We start from the raw sequence: 21,764 nt of genomic DNA on the forward strand, positions 1-21,764 counted from the left end.
TGTTATTGTTGTTTTTATTGTATAGTGGAGCCATGTCGAAACCATGGCTCTTTGACACTTCAATTGTGATTCCCAGGGAAATGTGGACTAGGAAAATTCATGTCTCAAAATAATACCTTAACAGAAAATTAGTAAAAAAAAAAAGGGAAAAATTCTCATTGGTTAATAGCAACCAAATATCTAAAGATTTTAATTGCAGTTGAAATTTTAAAAGAAATTCAAGTAATCTCCAACCTTTATTCATACAACAATGAATATATGGCTCTATCTTGAGTTACAAAAATATCAAAATTCCCAGGATAAAATTGTTCCTTTATTCATATGCCTTTTCATTATTGGGAAAGTTTTGCCTCCAAAATTCTGGTAACATATAATTTCATAATAGGATAGGAAATTAATCATAATAATGCAATTCCAGTTTTTAAATGCAAGTTTTTTTTTTTTTTTTTTCTCCTTTTTTTTATAAAAACCCCAAACATGAGATTTATTAGAACCTGTAATAGTTAGTACCATATGTGGGTTGTGAAGATGAAAGAAGATACTTGTTGAAGTTAGATTTGAATTTCTTTAGATTGAATTTTCAGGATATATGTATAAATGGAGTTTGTTCCATTAAATGGAAGGGATAAGTGAGGAACATGAAAAGTTGGTTTTGTGAGTTTGCAGTTTGACAGTAAATGGATTTTGATTGGTTGTGGCACATGTTCAAAATGGTGTGGGGGGGGGAATTACAAAAGCCAATTCAGAACAGTACCCATGGAAGTATCTGTAGAAAAGGCATGCAGCAAAAACAGAATGCTGATGAGACAGAGCATGTAGGGAATTTGTAAGAGATGGGTTATTAATTAACCTAACTACCCTCTTTTGAATGGAGTCTAGAAGCCTAAGAGAGGTTATAGAGGAACTGCTAAAGATGTGGGAAGAATATTCCATGGTAGGCAGATTTTGGATTTGTAAAGAGTGGATAGTTGTTTAGAAGAAAAGTAATGGCAATAGAAAGAGAAAACCCAGTTTTTTTTATGTAGAGCAATTTTTATGTATATTGCAAATATTTGCAATATACTTATGCCAAGAGAGATTAGAAGTAAAAGTAATCCCTACTAAAGATATGTGGATGCCTCTGTAGCCAGGTGGGAAGGAGCAGCAGCAGTGCGTAGCACATGCTTCTTGATTAGACCGGGGTCCGAGCCCATCATCACCAAATACGGAGGATGCAGAAAGGTCGGAAAGACCACCGCATATTCCCGGAGCAATATGGCCTTAGTTGCTAATGCTCCTAAAAACCAAATAACAACAACATAGAGATATGTGATCTTGTCTAGAAATCTGAGTGTCATCAATGATAAGCACAGGAGCAGAAGGATCCTTTTTGTAAGATATAAGCCCAGTTTTTTTGATGTAGAGGAAGATATATTTGTGACATACTTATGCCAAGAGAGATTGGAAGTAAAAGTAATCCCTACTAGAGATATGTGATCTTGTCTAGAAATCTGAGTTTCATCAATAATAAGCACAGGAGCAGAAGGATCCTTTTTGTAAGATATAGGATAGGACTTCCCAATACATCAGAACCCGACTATCTAAATTTCTTAGCTCATTGTAATAAGTTTAACAAACTAAAGAGGAAAGAAATCCGACAATTCACGACTATTAGGATTAAGAAAAACTCAACAATATACCCCAAAATATCCCATCCATTACCATAATATTTCAACTTCAACTGCTAGTTGGAACACATAACTTGCTTCAACAGCAAAACAAATCCCTGCCCAGAATTTAAAGAATATATGCCGTCCATCAACAAATTAAGCAGTATTTCTGTCTCAAAAGAGATGATGAAAAACGCAATTAAAAATCTCCCTTCTAAAGGTACTGCAGGGCAAGACAACATACCGATCTTCATGATAAAAATAGCTAGTGTCTACATTTTAGACCTTCTGGTCTTCTTTTTCAATCAGGCCATAAATAACAACTTTTTTCCCCCCAGAATGGGTTCACTACAAAATTTTCCCACTACAGAAATGTAAAAACATCAAAAGCAACAAAGATATCAGGTCAATATCAATCTCCTCCTCTGTACTAAAACTCCTAGAAAGATATATACTACCAACAATGAGGAAGCAACTCTTCCCAATACATCATAACCGGATTCACTACGGAATTATCGGAAGATCCACATTGACCAACCTTCTTGCAACAAACCAAATAATTCTGAAAGCTCTTGATTCTAAAAGTCAAATCAACATAATTTACACTAACATCAGCTCTGCGTTCGATGCAGTCTCCACACGCTCTCCTGAATCTCCTCGAACGGTTTTACCTCTTCAACGGTAAGCTATTAAATCTCTTTGCCAACCTCCTCAAAGAAAGGGTCCTAACAGCAAACTTCAAAAACAAATGCTATCGTGCCACTTGCTCATCTGGAATCCCCCAGGGCAGGAAGCTATTGGCAATAATGTTCTCTGCAATCCTCCAACCGTTGCTACTAACCTATAAGCATATAATGTTTTATGTGGATGATGTTAAAATCATTGCCACCTCAGACTCAAGTCAATCAGCTAACTGCACTGAAGAGCTGATCTGTAACACCCTCCAAGAGTTTTCTTTGTACCTCAAATCCTTCAATCTCGCTCTGAACTCCACAAAATCCAGTCACCCTTAAAAAGAGCTTTTTTCCAATAACCACCTCACTGAATGCACAAATAATTCCTATCTTAACCGACCATAAGGATCTGGGAATTTTCTATGATTCAAAATTTAACTTCCCTATTCGTTTAAACTACCTGTCCAAAAAAACTCACAAGAGCCATTTAGCTGGCAAAACAAAACCTTCAACACATTCACTCTGCCCATATTATAATAAATTTCTTCTCCAAAATCATCAAACCAAAAATTCTCTATGCTTCCCCTGTTTGGGCCAGTGTGGCCAATGCCATTAATAGAGACAGGGGAATCCGCATTCATCCCCTCTTCGAGGCAGTAGTTTTTGGATGGGATGAGCGGTTCTGCCTGGCACGCTCCTGAGCCATTTCCGGTTCCAGTGCACATGGGGAGAGCACTGCCCATGCTCCTGTGGAACGATGTGCTGAGAACCGTGAGCCTGCTGATATTTAAGGATGTGCCGCACGATAAGCCTCACTGTTGAAAAAGGAGGCAGATGCCTCTGAAAGCTACGGTATTGTAGCACTTTATCATCCTGTGTTTCATCTACATTGTTTTATTGTAAATAATTCTTTGCAGTTTAAATTCATATTATATTGTACAGTCAGTTTTTATTGGAATTTTTTATTTATTTTATTTACAACATTATTTTAAAAACATACATTATTTATAACATCGGTTGGTGTATTGTGTAATTACAGTAAACCCCCGCTATTCGCGGTATCTGTATTTGCGGTTTCACGGTCGCTGATTTAATATAAAATGAAAAAATGTGAATTTTAAAGTGCCGTGAACATTTTCAGCCATAAAAAAGCATGGGCGTGGCTAAAATTATCTTTCCCGGTCAAAACAGCGCTCAGTGGGTGAGGGGAGGGGGTGACAAAATCGCGAGCATGGATGTTTCTCGCTAATCCTTGTTCAGTATGTGTTATGCGCTTGTCATGGAAGGTTTCGTCATTTGCTTTTAATTTATATGCTTATAAATTGAATAAATTTATAAATTGATATGCTTACAAAAGTGATAAATCTACCGTTTTGCAGTGTAAAACAGACTTTCGAGTGTGTTAACAGAACGTGACTTTATTGTAGACAAGTTCTTTCTAACCCGTACAAAAATATGGCTACGAATAACAAGGGAAATGTGAAAAGATCAAAGAAGGTGATGACATTAGCGAATAAAATTGAGTTATTAGACACAACTTCTAATGGTGAAATTGTCTCCTCAGTGGCAAAACATTATAAAATCAATGAGTCAACGGTACGATCAATCATGAAATCGGAAGAAAAAATCCGCCGTACCGCCCGTGAAAACGCTCTAATTGCTTCAAAAATTCTCTGTCACTCGTGATGTTAAATTACAAAAAATGGAAAAAGCTTTAAATCTGTGGATAGAAGACCGAATTCAAAATAAAATTCCGTTAAGTTCACTCATCATTCATAAAAAGGCAAAACTTTATCAACACTTTAGCGAAACTGGTGATAGCACTGGCGGGATAAGTTTTTTAGCTAGCAAAGATGCTGGTTTGAAAGATTTGTTTGAAATTTCTAGTAAATATTACATTTAATATTAAATTGTTTCTTATTTTCATTTCGATGCCTTATGCTTGCATTTCACTGTGTATTGTCTATGTACATATAATACATACATAGACAAAATTTTAGACTAGTTTTTCTTATATATTTCATACTTTGGAACGGAACCCCTTTATTACTATGGGAGCGATAACTCAGTATTCGCATTTTCGGTATTCGTGGCATTTCTCAGGAACGTATATGAATTCAAATAACTATCATCATACTTTCATTTTGGTCTTTTATTGGTTTGTTCCTGTTTTTTCACTTCGGATTTTTGCTGTGACAATATTGTTTTCGTTTTTATCGACCACAATTGCAATACTAGAGCTTGCTTCTCATTTTAAAGTTCCTTTTTTCAACCAAAAATCCATGGTCATTTATTTTAATAATAGTATTTTGAAATACTAATAATTATCAAAAAAAATTTATACAAAGGAATGAGTTTAGTTATGATATCGGTTCACTTCCCCCTCTCTTTCAACCTGTGTACTCCAGGCTAAATCACATAGGAATGGCATATTAGATCACTATATTGCTACTTTTTTTGTAGATGTCATTACCTCTACACATACCTCTTTATGCAAGAGCCTGCCAAAATAAAGTGTTCCGCGGTCTATTTGATTATTAGTCTATGCCAGTATATTAATAACCTTGGGGTTGGTCCTTGAGGTTGTCACAAACATTCTCTCAGATATGCCAGACAAGCTGTACTTGCTACCTGTGAGTCTAAAACGCTGATGGAACTGATATTCGGGTAACATTCAAATCAAGTGGACCCAATTTCGGCAAAGTCCGGACGGTCTGTGACAGCCAAATCCTCTGCTTGCACCTTCACAATGCTGGGTCTGTTAGTAATCCTGGGTATAACCTCCATGCACAAGTACATGGTGGGTGACCATCCAGGTGTGAACCAACGTAAGCAGGGGTCGAGGTGTGGCACCCACACCACATGGAGGAACGCCGCCCCTCTATGTTACCAGGCAGTACTAGGTGATAGATGACTCTCGTCAACCGGTGCAATACCACCACTTTGCTTATTGGAGGCTTGAAGTGGTGGAACCCATGTTTAGTCTCTAGAGCTAAGTTCTGGTCAACCCTTCCCCATCTCTTCCATCATGCAGTATGATTGATGACTTTTGAGGTTATGATGAACATCGTGGCGAGATCCAATATTCCTTACATTTCGAGGGTACAGCTCTAAAACGGTGTTCGCAGGCCGTCCGCTAGTTAGTACACCGGACCGAACCTATTGGTAACTCTCTAGGAGACTTCCGGATCAGCTAGTGTATAATCTTGCTACCTCTACTCTGCCAGATAGTGACTGGAGGGAGTCCAAGTAGTGTGTATGCGGGGAGCATTGTCGAGGCCACGTTATGTCAAGGATCTGGGTATATTCTTACCATGTGTACGCCATATCCAAAAATTTCATTACTTCATACAGCATGTCCCACCCACTTTTTCTTACTATTGAATACACCATGAATTGTCAAACTAATAGAGCAAGCTTATCTGTGAAAAGATCTAAATCTCCCAAGCACTTCCTAATTCATTTCACAAATATACGTGGTCTCAATTCTAATCTCAACGATGTCCATTTCCACTTGCAGTCTGCCAAACTATGATGCAGTCACAAAAGAACTGGATGCAGGGAATAACTTTGATATTATATACTTGGATCTTAGAAAGGCTTTTGATACTGTTGCACATGGAAGACTGCTGCACAAATTGGAGCAGTGTGGCATTGGAGGCAAATTGCTACTATGGATAAAGGGGTGGTTGAGGGGAAGAAGATAGAGAGTGGTAATCAATGGACACTGCTCATCGTGGACTAATGTTATTAGTGGAGTCCCTCAGGGTTCAGTATTGGGTCCATTATTGTTTTCTGTATTTATAAATGACATTGATGATGGTATATCAAGCTTAATGTCCAAGTTTGCAGATGATACGAAGGTTGGCAGGTTGTTGAGGACACTACTGACACTATGCTGCTGCAACAGGATCTGGAAAAGTTGAGCAGATGGGCTGAGAGGTGGCAAATGAAGTTTAACATTGACAAATGTAAAGTACTACATATGGGAAACAGCAACCCCAGAGCAACGTATCAACTCTGTGGTACTACATCGACAAAAGTGTAAAGTGTATTTAGTGTCTAACGGCACCAGGGGTTTCCCCCATCTCCGCGTTGCTTTCATTTTGGGTGTACCAGTTCACTGGGAAGGCCAGAGATTTAAAAGTGTATGGATATTGTACATGTGTAGTGTTGTGTTCTGTTGTTAATCTGGCCGTTTAGCCGCTGGACCCCTACTGAGGCCCAACGTTGCCCACACTTGGCCCCGTGGAGGCAGACCAGGTACACCATATTTTTAGATAAGTACTCTGGCAGGTCCTGCCACCTAATTTCCTGAGATTTCAGTGGCTAGGACCTATACATATAAAAAAAAAAAAAAAAAAAAGTGGGGGGGGGGGAGAGGGATAAACGCTAGGCCGAAAGAGGTTGCAAGTGTGTCGAGTTTGGCATTTAAAATTTTTACATTGTGTGGGGCATTCACTTTTCGCTGGCGATATAGGTAGAGTAGGGGGGAGAGACGGAAGGCTGGAGGAAAAAGACAGAAATATGGGGTCAATAGGAAAGGCGGCCCCAGGTATATATCAGTGGGGCATGCCCTTGCCCCACCAGAGGGAAAAGAGGGGCTGGTGGGGTGGGGAGGGCAGAAAGACCTTCCCCCACCCCACCAGGGAGAGGGAGAGAAAATGGGCTGGTCAAGGGAGCCCCGCCCAGTTCGCCATAGCGGCAATTTGCAGTGCCCTTCAGCAAGTGCAGTCTGATGATGACTCGTTGGTGGGGCTTGGTCCTTTTCTAGGTGTGTGGGTTCATCCTGGGAGCGACGACATCCTGGCTGGAGTGTCGGTTGGTTCCACTCCCATTGGTTCCTAGGTCGATGCTGTTTCATTTATTCTGCTGCATATTACTCCGTTTGTCCTTAGTATTTTGCTATCCTTTCCTCTGTGTTGATGTTTTATCAGTTTGCCTTTATTTATTATTTATGGTCATCTCTTCGTTGTGGATGGCTGTTTCTGTTCGTCGTCTATTGAAGATGTCAAGTGCAAATCGGCTGAGGGCTTTGTATTCATCTTCTGAATCCAGTAGATGGTACTCTTGATTTTTCGGCAAGTACTGAATCTCAGTTATAAGTCTACTTCTGTGTTCTTCGTAGCATTCACAGTCATGCATAATATGCTGCCAGGTTCCAGGTACTACACTGACAGTGGTAGAGAATGAAAGGGACCTGGGGGTGGTTGTGCAAGCAGATATGAAGTTCTCTGAGCAGTGCAGACGGGCTACAAGAGTAGCTCATGGTGTATTGTCAATAATATATAGGAATTTTTCTAGCAGGGTTAAGGAGGTGATTATTCCCTTGTATAAGGCAATGGTCAGGCCACACCTAGAGTACTGTATACAGGCCTGGAGGCCTCATTTCAAGAAGGATATAGAGCTGCTGGAACGAGTACAGAGAAGGGCAACAAGATTAGTGAATGGAACAAAGATGTGCTCTTACAAAGAAAGGCTTAAGTTTTGCAAATTACAGTGTCTGGAGACTAGGCACCAGCGAGGTGATCTGATAGAGGTGTATAACGCCTTGAATGGTTTGAGCATGCTCAATGCTGATGGGATTCTTCCCCTTGCTCGGAATAATCACCTGAGAGGGCATAAATTCAAATTGAGAAAAGACAGATGTAGGATAGACGTGCGGAAATTTGCCTTTAGCCAGCGGGTGGTTGGTTAGTGGAACAGACTTCCATCCCTTGTCATGGAAGTTGATAGCCTAAATAAGTTTAAGGTTCAGTTGAACAGGTATTTCGAACGAACAGAGGGGTGAAGTGGAAGTGGTTATTTTTTATTTATTTATTATTTATTTATTTTATTTTTTTTTTTGGCTGATTCTGCATAACCCCAGAGAAATGTAGCAATAACCCCAGAGAAATGTACCAACTCTGTGGTACTACACTCAAGGTAGTGGGGAATGGAAAAGACCTGGGGATAATTGTGCAGTCAGATATGAAGTATTCAGAACAGTGCAGATAAGCTGCCAGAGCAGGTCATGGTGTCTTGTCAATGATATACAGGAATTTTGCTAGCAGGGATAAGGAGGTGATTAGCCCTTTGTATAAGGCAATGGTCGAGCAACATCTTGAGTACTGCATACAGGTGTCGAGGCCTTATTTTAGGAAGGATGTAGAGTTGGTAGAATGAGTACAGAGAATGGTAAGAAGATTAGTGAGCGGAACGAAGGGTTGCTTTTACCAAGAAAGGCTTAAGTTCTGCAAATTGCAGCGTCTGGAGACTAGGCACCTGCAAGGTGATCTCACTGATGTTTTTTGGTTATTTGGTTTTTTGGAGCATTAGCAACTAAGGCCATATTGTTCCGGGAATATGCGGTGGTCATTCCCTGACCTTTCCACATCCTCCGTATTTGGTGGTGACGTGCTCGAACCCCGGTCTAATCAAGAAGCATGTGCCACGCACTGTTGCTCCTTCCCACCTGGCTACGGAGTTGCCTCTGACTGAGGTGTATAAGGCCTTGAATGGTTTGAGCAGGCTAATGCTGAAGGGATTCTTCCTCTTGCTCTGATTATGAACTGAGTGGGGCATAAACTCAAATTGAGGAAAGACAGTTGTAGAATAGATGTGTGTAAATTTGCCCTTACCTAACAGGTATTTGATTGCAAGAACAGACTTCCATTTGTTGTTGTGGAAGTTGATAGTTTAAATAAATTCAAGGAAGAACTGGACAAACATTTGGAGCAAATGGTTGGGTGAAATGGGATTTTTTTTTTTTTTTTTTTTGATTGATGCTGTATATTCTCATTAGTACATGATTGCATCATATACTAATGAGAAGGCTTGTAGCTTTTGTGATTATTTTCCTGAAAGCTTCCCATTTAGAATTTACGGTTGGTAACATGATTGCTTGGTCTCACTGAACAGAATTTAAAAACTGTGCTTGACAATTTTAGTTATGAAATCAAAATCTCTCTCCCCCTTTCTTTTGACAGTAGTTAGTAAGTACAGTTCATGCTAATAGTGATTACTGCCAACCAAGTGGTTCTGCTCGAGATTCCTAATGCATAAAGTGTTACTGCTTATAATCAGATTACGCATATTGCTTTCTCTTGTTGAATCTGTAGCCTGCTGCTGTAGGAAACAGTAATGCAGTAAATCCAGACATCTTTCCTCCCGTTTGAGTGACCAGCCCACAAGTTCCATTCGATATTTGGGAAAGTTAAAATCTCACATTATACCATATTCTTATTTACTGACCCACTCTATTTGTCTGTATATTTGTTTTTTATATTCATTACAGTCATATCTTGGTGTCACCTTGTCTCCAAAATCTCTACAGTGTCTGCATTTGATGACTTAACTAGTACTTCAAATTCATCAAATTTATTTACTTTGCTCCTAGCATTAGTATGCACACAAGTATACAAGGACCATTTTTGTGCTTAATATCCCTAACACAGCCAATGTATTTGTTTCTTACATGAGGGTCCGTCAGCCCTTGTAACTGCAGCTTGCTTTCCAGGTTGCCGTATATCATCATTCTTCTCTTCCTTCGTGATTTCCTTCTACTTTTCTCTCTCTCTTTTAGGGTAATTTAGAATTTTTTTTATTTTTTTTATTTGGCTGGTGCAGCAAAAGCCTCAGGCTTCCTTGCACCATATGGCTAATAAATAATAATAAATAATAAATCTGTTTTTAGCTTCTATGTTTTTTTAGTTTGTGTTTCCCATCCACCCAGCCATAGTAACAGTTTTCTGAACTGTCTAACAGTGCATTGATACCTTTGGCAGATATTGTTGTACTACTTCTATTTAAGTGTATCCCATTCCTGTAAATAAGTCTTTGATGTTAATAAGGGCCAGTGCCAGATTACAGTATGGACTATCAGGGCCCATGCCTGGGGCACCAATCTTTGAGGGAGCCAAAAACAGAATAAAAATGAGATAAAAAATATATACACAGGCAGTTCTTGGTTTATGAGTTTTTTCCCCCCAAGTATCAAGTATCAACAAAATTGAAAGTATGAACATTAATTACAAAAAATGAATGTCAAACTTTCATGAACACCGCACCCAAACCACATGCGTAGCTATACGTTACAGTGTACCCCGCTTTATGATAATCAGTTCCAGAGACACCATCTTGTCGTTAAAATATCGTAATGTGAACCCAATAACGCATTGTTTTTTGGTAATTCGTTTCAAGATCTCGGAAGTTGAAATTTTTGTTGTATAACTAAGCTATTTATCTCTCTAAAATGTAATTTTTAAGGTCATTAGCGTGACATTAAGGCCATATAAAAGGTTGTGAGCATGGTTTGTAAATTGTATTAGTTACCAATTCAAATCATTAAAATGCACTACACTTTCATTGTTATCATATGTTCCATTATAAGAATTAATTTTGAATGCCTTTGTGATATTTTTCTAAAGGGCATTTCTGGAGGTCACTATCATAAAACAATAAAAACAATTTGCAATTTCCAGTTTATTGGGCTTTTCTGTTAGTGCATCTAATTATAAATGGGTAGTAAACTCGATGTTATTGCATTTGTGAAAATACTGATAGCTGGAATCGTTGGGTTTTTTTTCCTTTATTATAGTGAAATGTGTTTCCCCTTTACTTCAATCAATCTTCAGTTATATAAAGAACATAAATAAATTTTCAGAATCTTCTCTTCATTCCTTTTTTTTTTTAAGCTTCGTAAACTTGTTACTCCATGCAAATCATGTTGCAATTTGTGTGGTGCCTCCGTAGCCAGGTGGGAAGGAGCAGCAGTGCGTAGCACATGCTTCTTGATTAGACTAGGGTTTGAGCCTATCACCACCAAATATGGAGGATGCGGAAAGGTCAGGGAATGACCACCGCATATCCCGGAGCAATATGACCTTAGTTGCTAATGCTCCTAAAAACCAAATAACAAGCAATTTGTGTGTGCCGTTAAAAAAATGCTTATACATACAATTGTGAAATTTATAATTAAAAGAGAAGATTATCTTGGAAATAAATGCCTCTTGAAGCATTTCTGAAGAAGACTACTCCTTGTGCAACCAACCGAGTGCCAAGCCAATAATGAGTAATCAACGAGTGTGCATTTAGTTGATGATGATGAAGAATAAACATTCTTTAACATTTGTAAGTCATAAATAATTTCTCTATTATTATAATTTGCTTGATTTTACAGACTGCGTTTTCATTTCTTTGGATAAATCAATCATTGTTTAAACAAACTAATTAGCTAACTAATTTCATTGTTGATAACGTAACCCCTATTTTTAACATTGTCTATGGGAAATAAATTCCTGCTTTATGAGTTCGCTTTACCAGTGCGTGCTAGGAACAAATTAACTTGTAAAGTCGAGAACTACTTATATATCCTTAGTAAAGGGTGCCGAAAAATCTTTCTGCCCGGGGCAAGGAAATACCTTGGTCTGGCCCTGATAAGTGCGGACCATTCTGGGAATTATTTTACCCCATGAGCCTTTCACAGTCTCTTTCTTTGGATTCAAACTGATTGACAAGGTTGTCATCATTCACTGCCACCTATAATATCTGAACAGAATTGCAGATACTTTCAATTCATATCCTAAGTTGCAACTTTTTTCTCAACATTGCCCTCTACCGGTGCAGTAAATCCATGGATCTTCTACTCTTAATAGAATCACTACCAAAGTGTACAACAATATCACCTTTTGTGTTCTTGTGCGAGGATAGCTGTTCTCTATCATCATCATCAACTTTTGGCCCATGCATAAATACCTGGTCTTATTCCAATTAGGTTTTAATTAAAAATATATTTTGCATTTCCTGAAATAGTCACCAACAGTAGGATGAGCTCATCCCACCTGTGGGATGAGCATTTTCTTCCATAGAGGATTTTGCTGTGTTATGTGATGCATGATTATAGTCTCTAGCTTTGTGCTAGGTGGCTAAGTGCACGATTGGTGAGTGCTTATACAGTAACCTCTCATGTTGGACTCAGTCAAATGCCTTGCTAAAATCCAAATAAACTATGTCGAAATTGTTTCCTACATCCAGCTCATAACTGTGTCAAAATAGCCTATTAAGTTAGTTAAACATGATTTTCCCTTAACAAAAATGTGTGTTATTCAGCTCTATCTATCTAAATGAACTTGAATTGCACTCTTAATCATTGTTTCTAATATTTTCTCTACCGCTGAAGTCAGGCTAACCAGTCTTTAGTTACAAACTTTGCTCTCAGAACTGCCTTTATATATATTGGTGATACATTGGCACTTCTACAATCCAAAGGAATCTCTCTTGAGTCCAAAGGTGCCCTCATAATTAATTTCAGTGGTTCAATACACTCCCTGGTGGCCTCTCTCAAAATTAGTGCGTATATGCCATCAACTCCAGGAGCCTTACTTGCCTTTATTCTTGAAAATTTTTCTAATAAAGAGTGATCTGTAATTTCAAAACCACTAATTTCATATGACTCGATCTCACCCTCACATCCTCTTCTCAGCATGAAGGGACTTTCTTCAGTAAAGACAGGTGCAAAGTACCTGTTCAATTCATCTGCTGCAACACCATCTGGTTTGTCAAAGACTTTCCTATGTGCAGTGCACAGGGGTTCAATCTGATTCATGTTTTTGTTGTTTGTTTATTTGGTTTTTTTTTTAGGAGCATTAGCAATTAAGGCCATATTGCTCCAGGATATGTGGTGGTCATTCCCTGACCTTTCCGCATCCTCCGTATTTGGTGGTGACTGGCTTGAACCCCGGTCTAATCAAGAAGCATGTGCTAAGCATTGCTGCTCCTTCCCACCTGGCTACGGAGGCACCCCTGGTTTTCTTGTATTTACCTACATGAAAAATTCCTTGTCTCTATTCTTTGTTCTCTTAGCCAGTGCTTTCTCATACGCAGCCTTGGCCTATAACATTATCCATGGTACTGTTACAAATCAACTTGTAGATGTTTTAGCATTCAGTACTTTCATCGTTCTGTAACTAATCAATGCTATCTTTTTCTGTTCTATTTGACCTGCCAGTTCTGCATTCATCCATTTTATCATCCTCCTGCAACATTTTCTTAATGGTATGTATTCCATAATTCAGGTGTATTTACCATCACTCTGCAATCTGCCCAATTAGTAGATGCCATATAGTGCCTTAAACTGTCAAAGTCTCCTCTTCCGAAATTAAAAAACCCATGCCTTTAACTACTGGAACATCTTTCTTCATCTTCCAATTGACAACTTCATGATCACTACCTGCCAATAGTTCCTGTATTGTAAGCCCTGTGATGTCATCTAATTCGTGACTAATGATGAGGTCAAGGATATTCTCACCCCTAGTATTATCCCTGACATGCTGGTACAAATAATAATCATCTAGTTAGAAAAATCTTCCCCAAGGTGAATTTCCCTTTCACTTATTCCAGTCAATCTGGGACAGAATGAAGTCGTTCATAATAAGACATTTGTGCTTGCTTGCGCATTCCATCTGCATGTAAAGACCCATCATACTCTTCACATTCTTCAGGTTTGTAGATCACTCCCACTCGTTTTTTTTACCTTTGCTTTCAACTAACTGGCACCACACAGATTCTGTGTTGGAAGACATAACTTCAGACTCATCAAAAGCTCTTTTCACACTGAGGCTGCTTTTGATAAGAAGCATGACACCACTACCCTTTCTGTCTTTTACTAAATACATTATACATGCCATAGTGGTATTCATCATCCTCAATTTCTGGGTAGCACGTGTTTCTGTTAGTCTTGTTTTTTACGTTTATAAATAATTCTATTGACTTTATAAATGCTTAATTAAATACAAAAATAAGCTAACCTATGGGATTTAGGCCTTCAAACTATTTACTGAGCGTAATTTAAAACACTTATGAATCACCACAATGTATTACACTAAAAGTTACTAGTTATGAGAGATTCTTGTAACTGGCAATGTCAACGTTCACACAAATTGGTTTATATTACTTGATTCAGTTTTATCAGATGCTTCAGTTTCAGATTTAATAAGCTTAGACAATAAGAAAATAGGTACAGTGTTCTCTGATTTTCAAAGCTATTTTTGTGCTACTGTCTATTATGAACTACGTATATAATTAGTTGGAAACATTGGTCAGAGATCACAGCATGTATTAGAAAAACTTAGACAGTTGTTCTTACATTAAAGGGATGTATCATTTGAAGTGACCTTTAAAACATAATTTACGTACATCCCATATGCAAAAAATGCAAATCTACGTATGTACTACTGAAAAGGTTAATAAATTTTCTGTTTATACTCAACAATGGCTACATAGTATCAGAGGAGATAGAGAATGCTCTTGCATTCTCTATCTTGTAAACTCCTCTGTATTTAGCAGTCATATAATTTAGATCCATGGTCAACTCCTGCAATACATTTTCACTGTACTTATGTGGTGGTCACATGGTGAGAAGAGTTTGCAAGGTAGAGAATGCAAGAGCATTACTGAATTTAGTAGTCATATAGGTTTAACCCTAGTCTTGGGTTAAACCTATATGACTACTAAATAGGTCTTGGGTGCAGATCATCTGCATCATAGGATGATGTGCCACTGATTAGTTTATTTACAAAAGATAAATTGCAAAATATTCTTATTTATTCTAAACAGCCAAGTGCTGGCCAGTGTTCATTCTCTGTTAATTCATTATGCTGTAGTTACTGGCTAATAATGTATGAAATATTTCCCAAACTTTTAGAGAAACTTGTAAATTTGTATGACTACTGATCGACAACCTTTCTTTTTCTGGTTGGTTTGGAAAGCGACATCACATTGGAATCACATGCATATAAGAGTCAAAACACAAAACTGTTTGCTTACTGACTTTATTAAATAGAAACGGCAACACAAATATTAGTTCACTCACATTACGATGTAACCGACTTGAGGCACCTCCGTAGCCAGGTGGGTAGGAGCAGCATTGTGTAGTACATGCTTCTTGATTAGACCGGGGTTCGAGCCCGTGACCACCAAATACAGAGGATGCGGAAAGGTCAGGGAATGACCACCACATATCCCCAGAGCAATATGGCCTTAGTTGCTAATGTTCCTAAAAATCAAATAACAACAACATCGACTCAAACAGTATGAAAGCCGCAGTAAAACTGTCAGTGTGCAAAACGATCACTTAAATAGGTAATATAAAATTCTGGAAATTGCATGATCACAGAAAGCAGTAGACAGCAGTGAAAAGCAATAGAAACACATTTTAGAAATGTCTATTTTCCATGGAGGTGGTGTGGGCCGCAAAAAAACCCTGTTGTGGGCTGCCAGTTTGACACCCCTGCTCTAGATGCAAAAATCCATAATAAGACACTTGTACTTTTCTGACATCTGTTTGCATTGCGTGGTAACCTTCATATCTGAATGTAACATTTCACTGGACTTCCCCCCGCCCCTCCACCATTTAGATCCTTCAGTCCTCCCCTGATAGTGAATACAATTCTTAGAATTGTAGAATTTTGTAACGTTAAAATGTAACTGTAATTTCTTTAACCATTGATGAAGCTTATTCAAATAATTCTGTGGTAGCTGAGCCTGACTTGTATCATTAACAGGTTTTAATTTTCTTTTTAACTTCTTAATAGTGAGAAAAAAAACTGTTGACATGGGTTAGATGTTACATTCTATCTTAAAATTCATTTTTTTTTTTTTTTTTTTTTTTTTAGCTTGAGCAATTATGGATACAACTCAATTTTTTTTTTTTCTCTGCTCAGCAAAGAGCTTTTCAGTCTAAATGGTTGAAATGATTATTTTCCATATACCTTCCTTCAGCAGCTTATAATGTTGTATGTGAATACTTCTGAATGAATTTTTCTTAGTCATTGATACTATTACTACCTTACATAATTATACAATAGTTTTTGTTTTATAAACACATTTTTGTCATTTTCTCACTGTTGTAATCACTTTCATAAAACTTCCAACTGCATAACCCCAAAATTAGACGATTTTCTCTAAAGTAAAAAAAAAAAATTTAACTTTTATTTTTACAAAGTTGAATATTTCACTCTCCAAGACATAAAACCTCTGTGGCTTTGTCGTCTTCATTCCCAAAAGTGATCCCACTAGTGACACCCACCACTTCAGTGTGAAATTGTGGGTGTCACTGGTGCAGACTGTGCTGTGCTCAACAGGAAGCATAACTTTTCCTAAAAGGGATATGAGTGTTGGAGGGCTTGTGGACAGTAATTTTTTTATTGTTAATCCATCAATGATGAGTTAATGGAAAAAGTAATAGGTTACTTTCATTATTATAGCAAGGAGATAATTATGATAATTTTATAAGGTGTTGTTATTTTAGTTGACACCCCTGCTGATTCCAGTTGCTTTCAGTTTATCAACTGGAATTTTTATAACTGTATTTCCTAAAAATAATGTAATAGTAGGAATAATTTGCAATTGGTTAAATTATTCTGTTATATAATATTAAAAGGTAACTGATGTATTATATATGCTCATTTATATAAAAAATATTCTTCCACAGGTATGGAATTACAAGCAACGTCGTTGTACCTTTACTCTTTTGGGACATTTAGATTATATCCGTACCACCACTTTTCACCATGAATATCCATGGATTCTTAGTGCTTCTGATGATCAGACTATTCGCATTTGGAACTGGCAGTCTCGCACCTGTATCTGTGTGTTGACTGGTCATAATCATTATGTGATGTGTGCACATTTCAATCCATCTGAAGATTTGGTTGTATCTGCCTCTCTGGATCAGACAGTAAGAGTTTGGGATATTTCTGGCCTTAGAAAGAAGAATGTTGCCCCTGGACCAGGTGGTTTAGAAGAACACCTAAAGAATCCAGGCCATACAGACCTTTTTGGAAGTTCAGATGCTGTGGTTAAACATGTCTTAGAAGGTAGTTGGAGATTTTTTTAAAATTGTTTATTGGATAAATAATTTAAAGTGTTTAAATGATGTTAAAATAGTTATATCCTTGTATTTAAGATCTAATTACCCATTATCAAGTTTTCATTAGCATTAGTAGAGGTACATGATGCAAGAAAGCAAGTTTATATAGAATCAGCCAGAAAAAAAAAAAAAACCCCTTCTCATGTCATCCATCCACTCATGCCAAATGTTTGTCTTGTTCTGCCTTGAATCTATATAAGCTGTCAACTTCTACAATGACAGATAGAAGTTTGTTCCAGCAATCACACACCCACTGGCTAAAGGCAAACTTCTGCACATCTCTCCAGCAACTGTCTTTCCTCAATTTGAATTTGTCCTCTCCGGCGATTATTCTGAGCAAGAGGAAAATTCCCATCAGCATTGAGCATGCTCAAACCATTCAAGGCTTTATACACCTCAGTCAGATCACATCGCTGCTGCCTAGTCTCCAGACACGGTAATTATACAAAATTAAGCCTTTCTTCGTAAGAGCAACCCTTTGTTCCATTCACTAATCTTGTTACCCTTCTCTGTATTCGTTCCAGCAGCTCTACATCTTTCTTAAAACGAGGCCTCCTGACCTGTATACAGTATTCAATGTGTGGCCTGACCATTGCCTTATACAAGGGGATAATCCACCTCCTTATCCCTGCTAGAAAAATTCCTGTATATCATTGACAAGACACCATGAGCTACTCTTGTACTGATCAGAAAACTTCATATCTGCCTGCACAGTTACCCCCAGGTCCTTTTAATTCTCTGCCACTGTCAGCGTAGTCCCACATAGTTGATACATTACTCTGGGAATACTGCTTCCCATATGCAGTACTTTACATTTGTCAATGTTAAACTTCAGTTGCCACCTCTCAGTCCATTTGCTCAACTTTTCTAAATCCTGTTGCAGCAGCGTACCGTCATTAAAAACCCTGCCTGCCTTTGTATCATCCGCAAACTTGGACATTAAGCCTGATATACTATCATAAATATCATTAATAAATGCAGAAATAACAATGAACCCAAAACTGAACCCTGGGGGACTTCACTAATGACATTAGTCCATGAAGAGCAGTGACCATTGATTACCACTCTGCTTTCTCCCAATCAACCATCCCTTTATCCATAGCAGCAGTTTGCCTCCAATGCCACATTGCTCAAATTTGTGCAGCAGTCTTCCATGTGCAACAGTATCAAAAGCCTTTTAAGATCCAAATATATGATATAAAAATTATTCTTTGCATCCAATTCCTTTGTGGCCACATCATAGTATCCAATCAAATTTGTCAGAGAAGTCACTGCTGTGTCCGAGCTATAACTGAAGGTTTGTCTAGACGATCCTGCATTACTTCTTTAACCAGTGCCACCACTAATTTCCCTGGAACAGAAGTTAAACTAACCGGTCTGTAATTATTTGTGTTGCCTTTTGATCCTCCTTTCTGAATTGGGGTCACATTTGGACATCTCCAGTGTATACCTCCGCTGAGTCCAAGGAAACGCTCATAATTATGGCTAACAATTTGCTTTCTTCTTTTTGCTGCTTCCTTTAATATAACTGGATAGATCCCATCCATCCCCAGTGCCTTTCTAACCTTTATCTTCAACAATTTCTCCTCCACTTTCCTCTCAGTTATTACAAAATCATCTTGCTCACTAGTTTAATTCACCTCTGGCATTCCGCTGCACGAATAACTCCTCATGTGTGAATGTAGATGCAAAATACTCATTTAGTTTGTTAGCTACCTGAGCAGAATCATCAACAGTTGAACCATCGATATCAAGTGGACCAATCTGATTCATCCCCTTCCTTCTAGAGTTAACATAAGTAAAGAACTCTTTGCTGTTTTTCTTAGTATCCTTTGCCATAGATTTCTTGTAATATGCCTTTGCCTGCCTACCCTCCTTATGACTTGGTTACAGACCAGCTTATATCTATTATAGTCTTCTGTGTCACCTGTTAATTTATATGTATTCCATGCATTTTTCTTCTCTGCCACGTCTCATTAGTTCATCTGACATCCATTTAGGCCTAAACTTTGAATAATATTTCTTAGTTGGTATGAAAAGCCTAGTAGCTTCCAAGATTAATTCTTTGAATGCTTCCTGTTTTGAATTTGCTGTTGGATCATCAGTTGGTCCCACTGTATAGAATTTAAATACTGTCTCAGACTACTCTAGTCACCTTTACAAAAGCAAAAAACCTTCCCTTTACCACTGATGGTAGTTACTTCTTTGAGTAAAATCCACTTCATCACACTGATCACTGCCACCTAGTGGTTCCTTTATCTGCAGATTCTTAATGCATGAAGAATCACTACTGATAATCAGTTCAAAATTATTACTCCCTCTAGTTGCCTCCTGAACATGCTGCTGTAGAAAACAATCGTCCAATAAATCCACAAAAGTGCTAGTGTGTGAATGACCAACAAATTCCAGTCAGTATCTGGGAAATTAAAATCCCCCATTATAAGACACTCTGGTTTACTGGACCTCTATTTCTCTGTACAGTTGTTTATTGTACTCATCAGAGTCATTAGGCCTATAACACACTTCTACTCTCAATTTTGCTTTCCTAGTGCTTGTGTCACACCAAACTGACTCGACACTGCACTGTCCAGCGATGTCGACTGGCTGTACTCCTTGGATTTTGTGTTTCTTAACTAATAGCATAACCCCTCCTTTCCTATCCTGTCTATTCTTCCTGTACACATTGTACTCTCCCAATTCCAGTTCTGCATTCCTTATATCTGTGTGAAACTGTCTCTGATATCCCAACAATATCTGCCTTCGATGTTTGGACCAACACCTCAAATTCATCAAATTTATTTACCAAACTCCTAGCATTGGTGTACATGCAAGTATAAATTTGTTTTATTAGTTTTATTCATTTGTTTTATTCAGTACTCATTCAGTTCAGTTATTCATAAATTTATTTCCTATTTGTTACATAATTACATAATGTAATTCAGCTGTAGTAATGATTAGGATAATTTTATTTTTTTGTTTTTTAACCTTTCATCAGGCACTAGTCTTTTTCATCTCATAACTATGTTATGGAAGTTAGATTCATAAGCAGATTCATAATTTTCTTAACAATTTGAAATTATACTATAAGGATGGGATTAGAATCTGGGTTTAATTTGGTATATTTTGCATAATTTATCAATATTGCTTATTTTTGTAGGTTTTGGCATTTTTTTTTAGTTATAAAATAATTTTTTAGTACACTCAGTCCTCGTATAGCACGATAGTTGTGTTCCTCGAAACCCTCGTGCAATATAAACAACAGGCCCTATGGGAAAAATAGGGTTAGGTGCCGGCCACCCAAGATTGAACACACATTTTTAACCAAAACATTACCAAACACAATAAATAATTGTAAAAAAATACTTACGTATTTTATTACGACTATTACGTAATAAAATTTATTATTGCTAATGCTTTTGCTTCTATCGTAAGCAAACTTGTTTTTTGTTTGATTTTCTATCCAAACAGATGACAGCCGTTCCATCTCTTCCAATTCTTTGTGTCTTAATCTAATGGATTTTAGTTACACTTTGAGTTGTTCCTGCTGTGAAAGTTGTTTTTATTTTCTCTGCATTCTTTGTAATTCTCGGCGTTACCTCATTTAGGTCTGTAGCACGTGCAATATCACATGGTCTTTCATTTCGCTCAAAGCGTTTCACAATTTCATATTTTTTCTCTATCGACAGAGGCGGACTGGCCATAAGCCTTACCGGGGAAACCCCGGTGAGCCGGAAGCCAGTGTGATTTTGGCCATAAAAGCTAGTATGAGGCCACTACAAATTTTCCCGGGTAAGAATTTTTGACCCAGTCCGCCTCTGTTTATCGATATTGCTTTTCTTTTTCTCTCTGAATCTGCAGTGTCTTCACCAGGACGCTTCCTTTTCACACCTTTTAAGTATTTTATTCATTTTTAGGGAATAAAGCACAATTCCAAAACGAGACACGCTTGATACACATAAACAAAGCTGCACGCGTGTAGCAACTGAATAAACAACACCGTAAAGGCAGAGATACACTATTAACACCTCACATTTTACTAAAGCACAGTTCTAGGGGTTACTACCATAAAACAATAAAAACAATTTCCAGTTGCGTTCCTGCTAGTGGAATCTGTTATAAACTGGTAGTAAACTCGATCTAATTGCATTTGCAATAATACCGATAGCTGGAATTGTGTGGGTTTTTATGTTATTATGGTGAAATGTGTTTCCCCTTCACTGATATAAAAAACATAAATACATTTTCAGAATCTTCTCTTCATTCCCATTGTGTTGCGTTCAGTTGGGGTGATTCCGCGTTCGACTGCCATTTCTTGTAAACACAAAGGTGAATCGTGCATAAGCGAATTCGGTTCGTGTTATATAAGATATCGTTCCCCTATTTATAAATCGTGTATGATTGAATTCGTGTAATGTAAACACTTGTTATACGAGGACTGACTGTATTAGTATTGGCAATATGATGGAAGAAAGTAAGGCTTATACAGCACCCACCAAAAAAATATACCTATATATATATATATATATATATACA

The 21,764-nt window shown here is 37.7% G+C and overlaps 1 protein-coding gene across 1 annotated transcript in view; it reads left to right on the forward strand.

The window, feature by feature from the left end:
* alphaCOP (coatomer subunit alpha) overlaps positions 1-21,764 on the forward strand; it is a 222,021-nt gene that overhangs the window by 18,542 nt on the left and 181,715 nt on the right. Inside the window, exon 2 of the mRNA XM_090386490.1 lies at positions 16,794-17,178. Within this exon, the coding sequence (XP_090242616.1) occupies positions 16,794-17,178 (385 nt within the window). The remainder of the gene's footprint in view (positions 1-16,793; positions 17,179-21,764) is intronic.

The sequence above is a fragment of the Mastigoproctus giganteus genome, chromosome 12 (genome assembly GCF_048544385.1).
Source record: "Mastigoproctus giganteus isolate SK-2022 chromosome 12, ASM4854438v1, whole genome shotgun sequence".
In the NCBI taxonomy this organism is placed as follows: Eukaryota; Metazoa; Arthropoda; class Arachnida; order Uropygi; family Thelyphonidae; genus Mastigoproctus; species Mastigoproctus giganteus.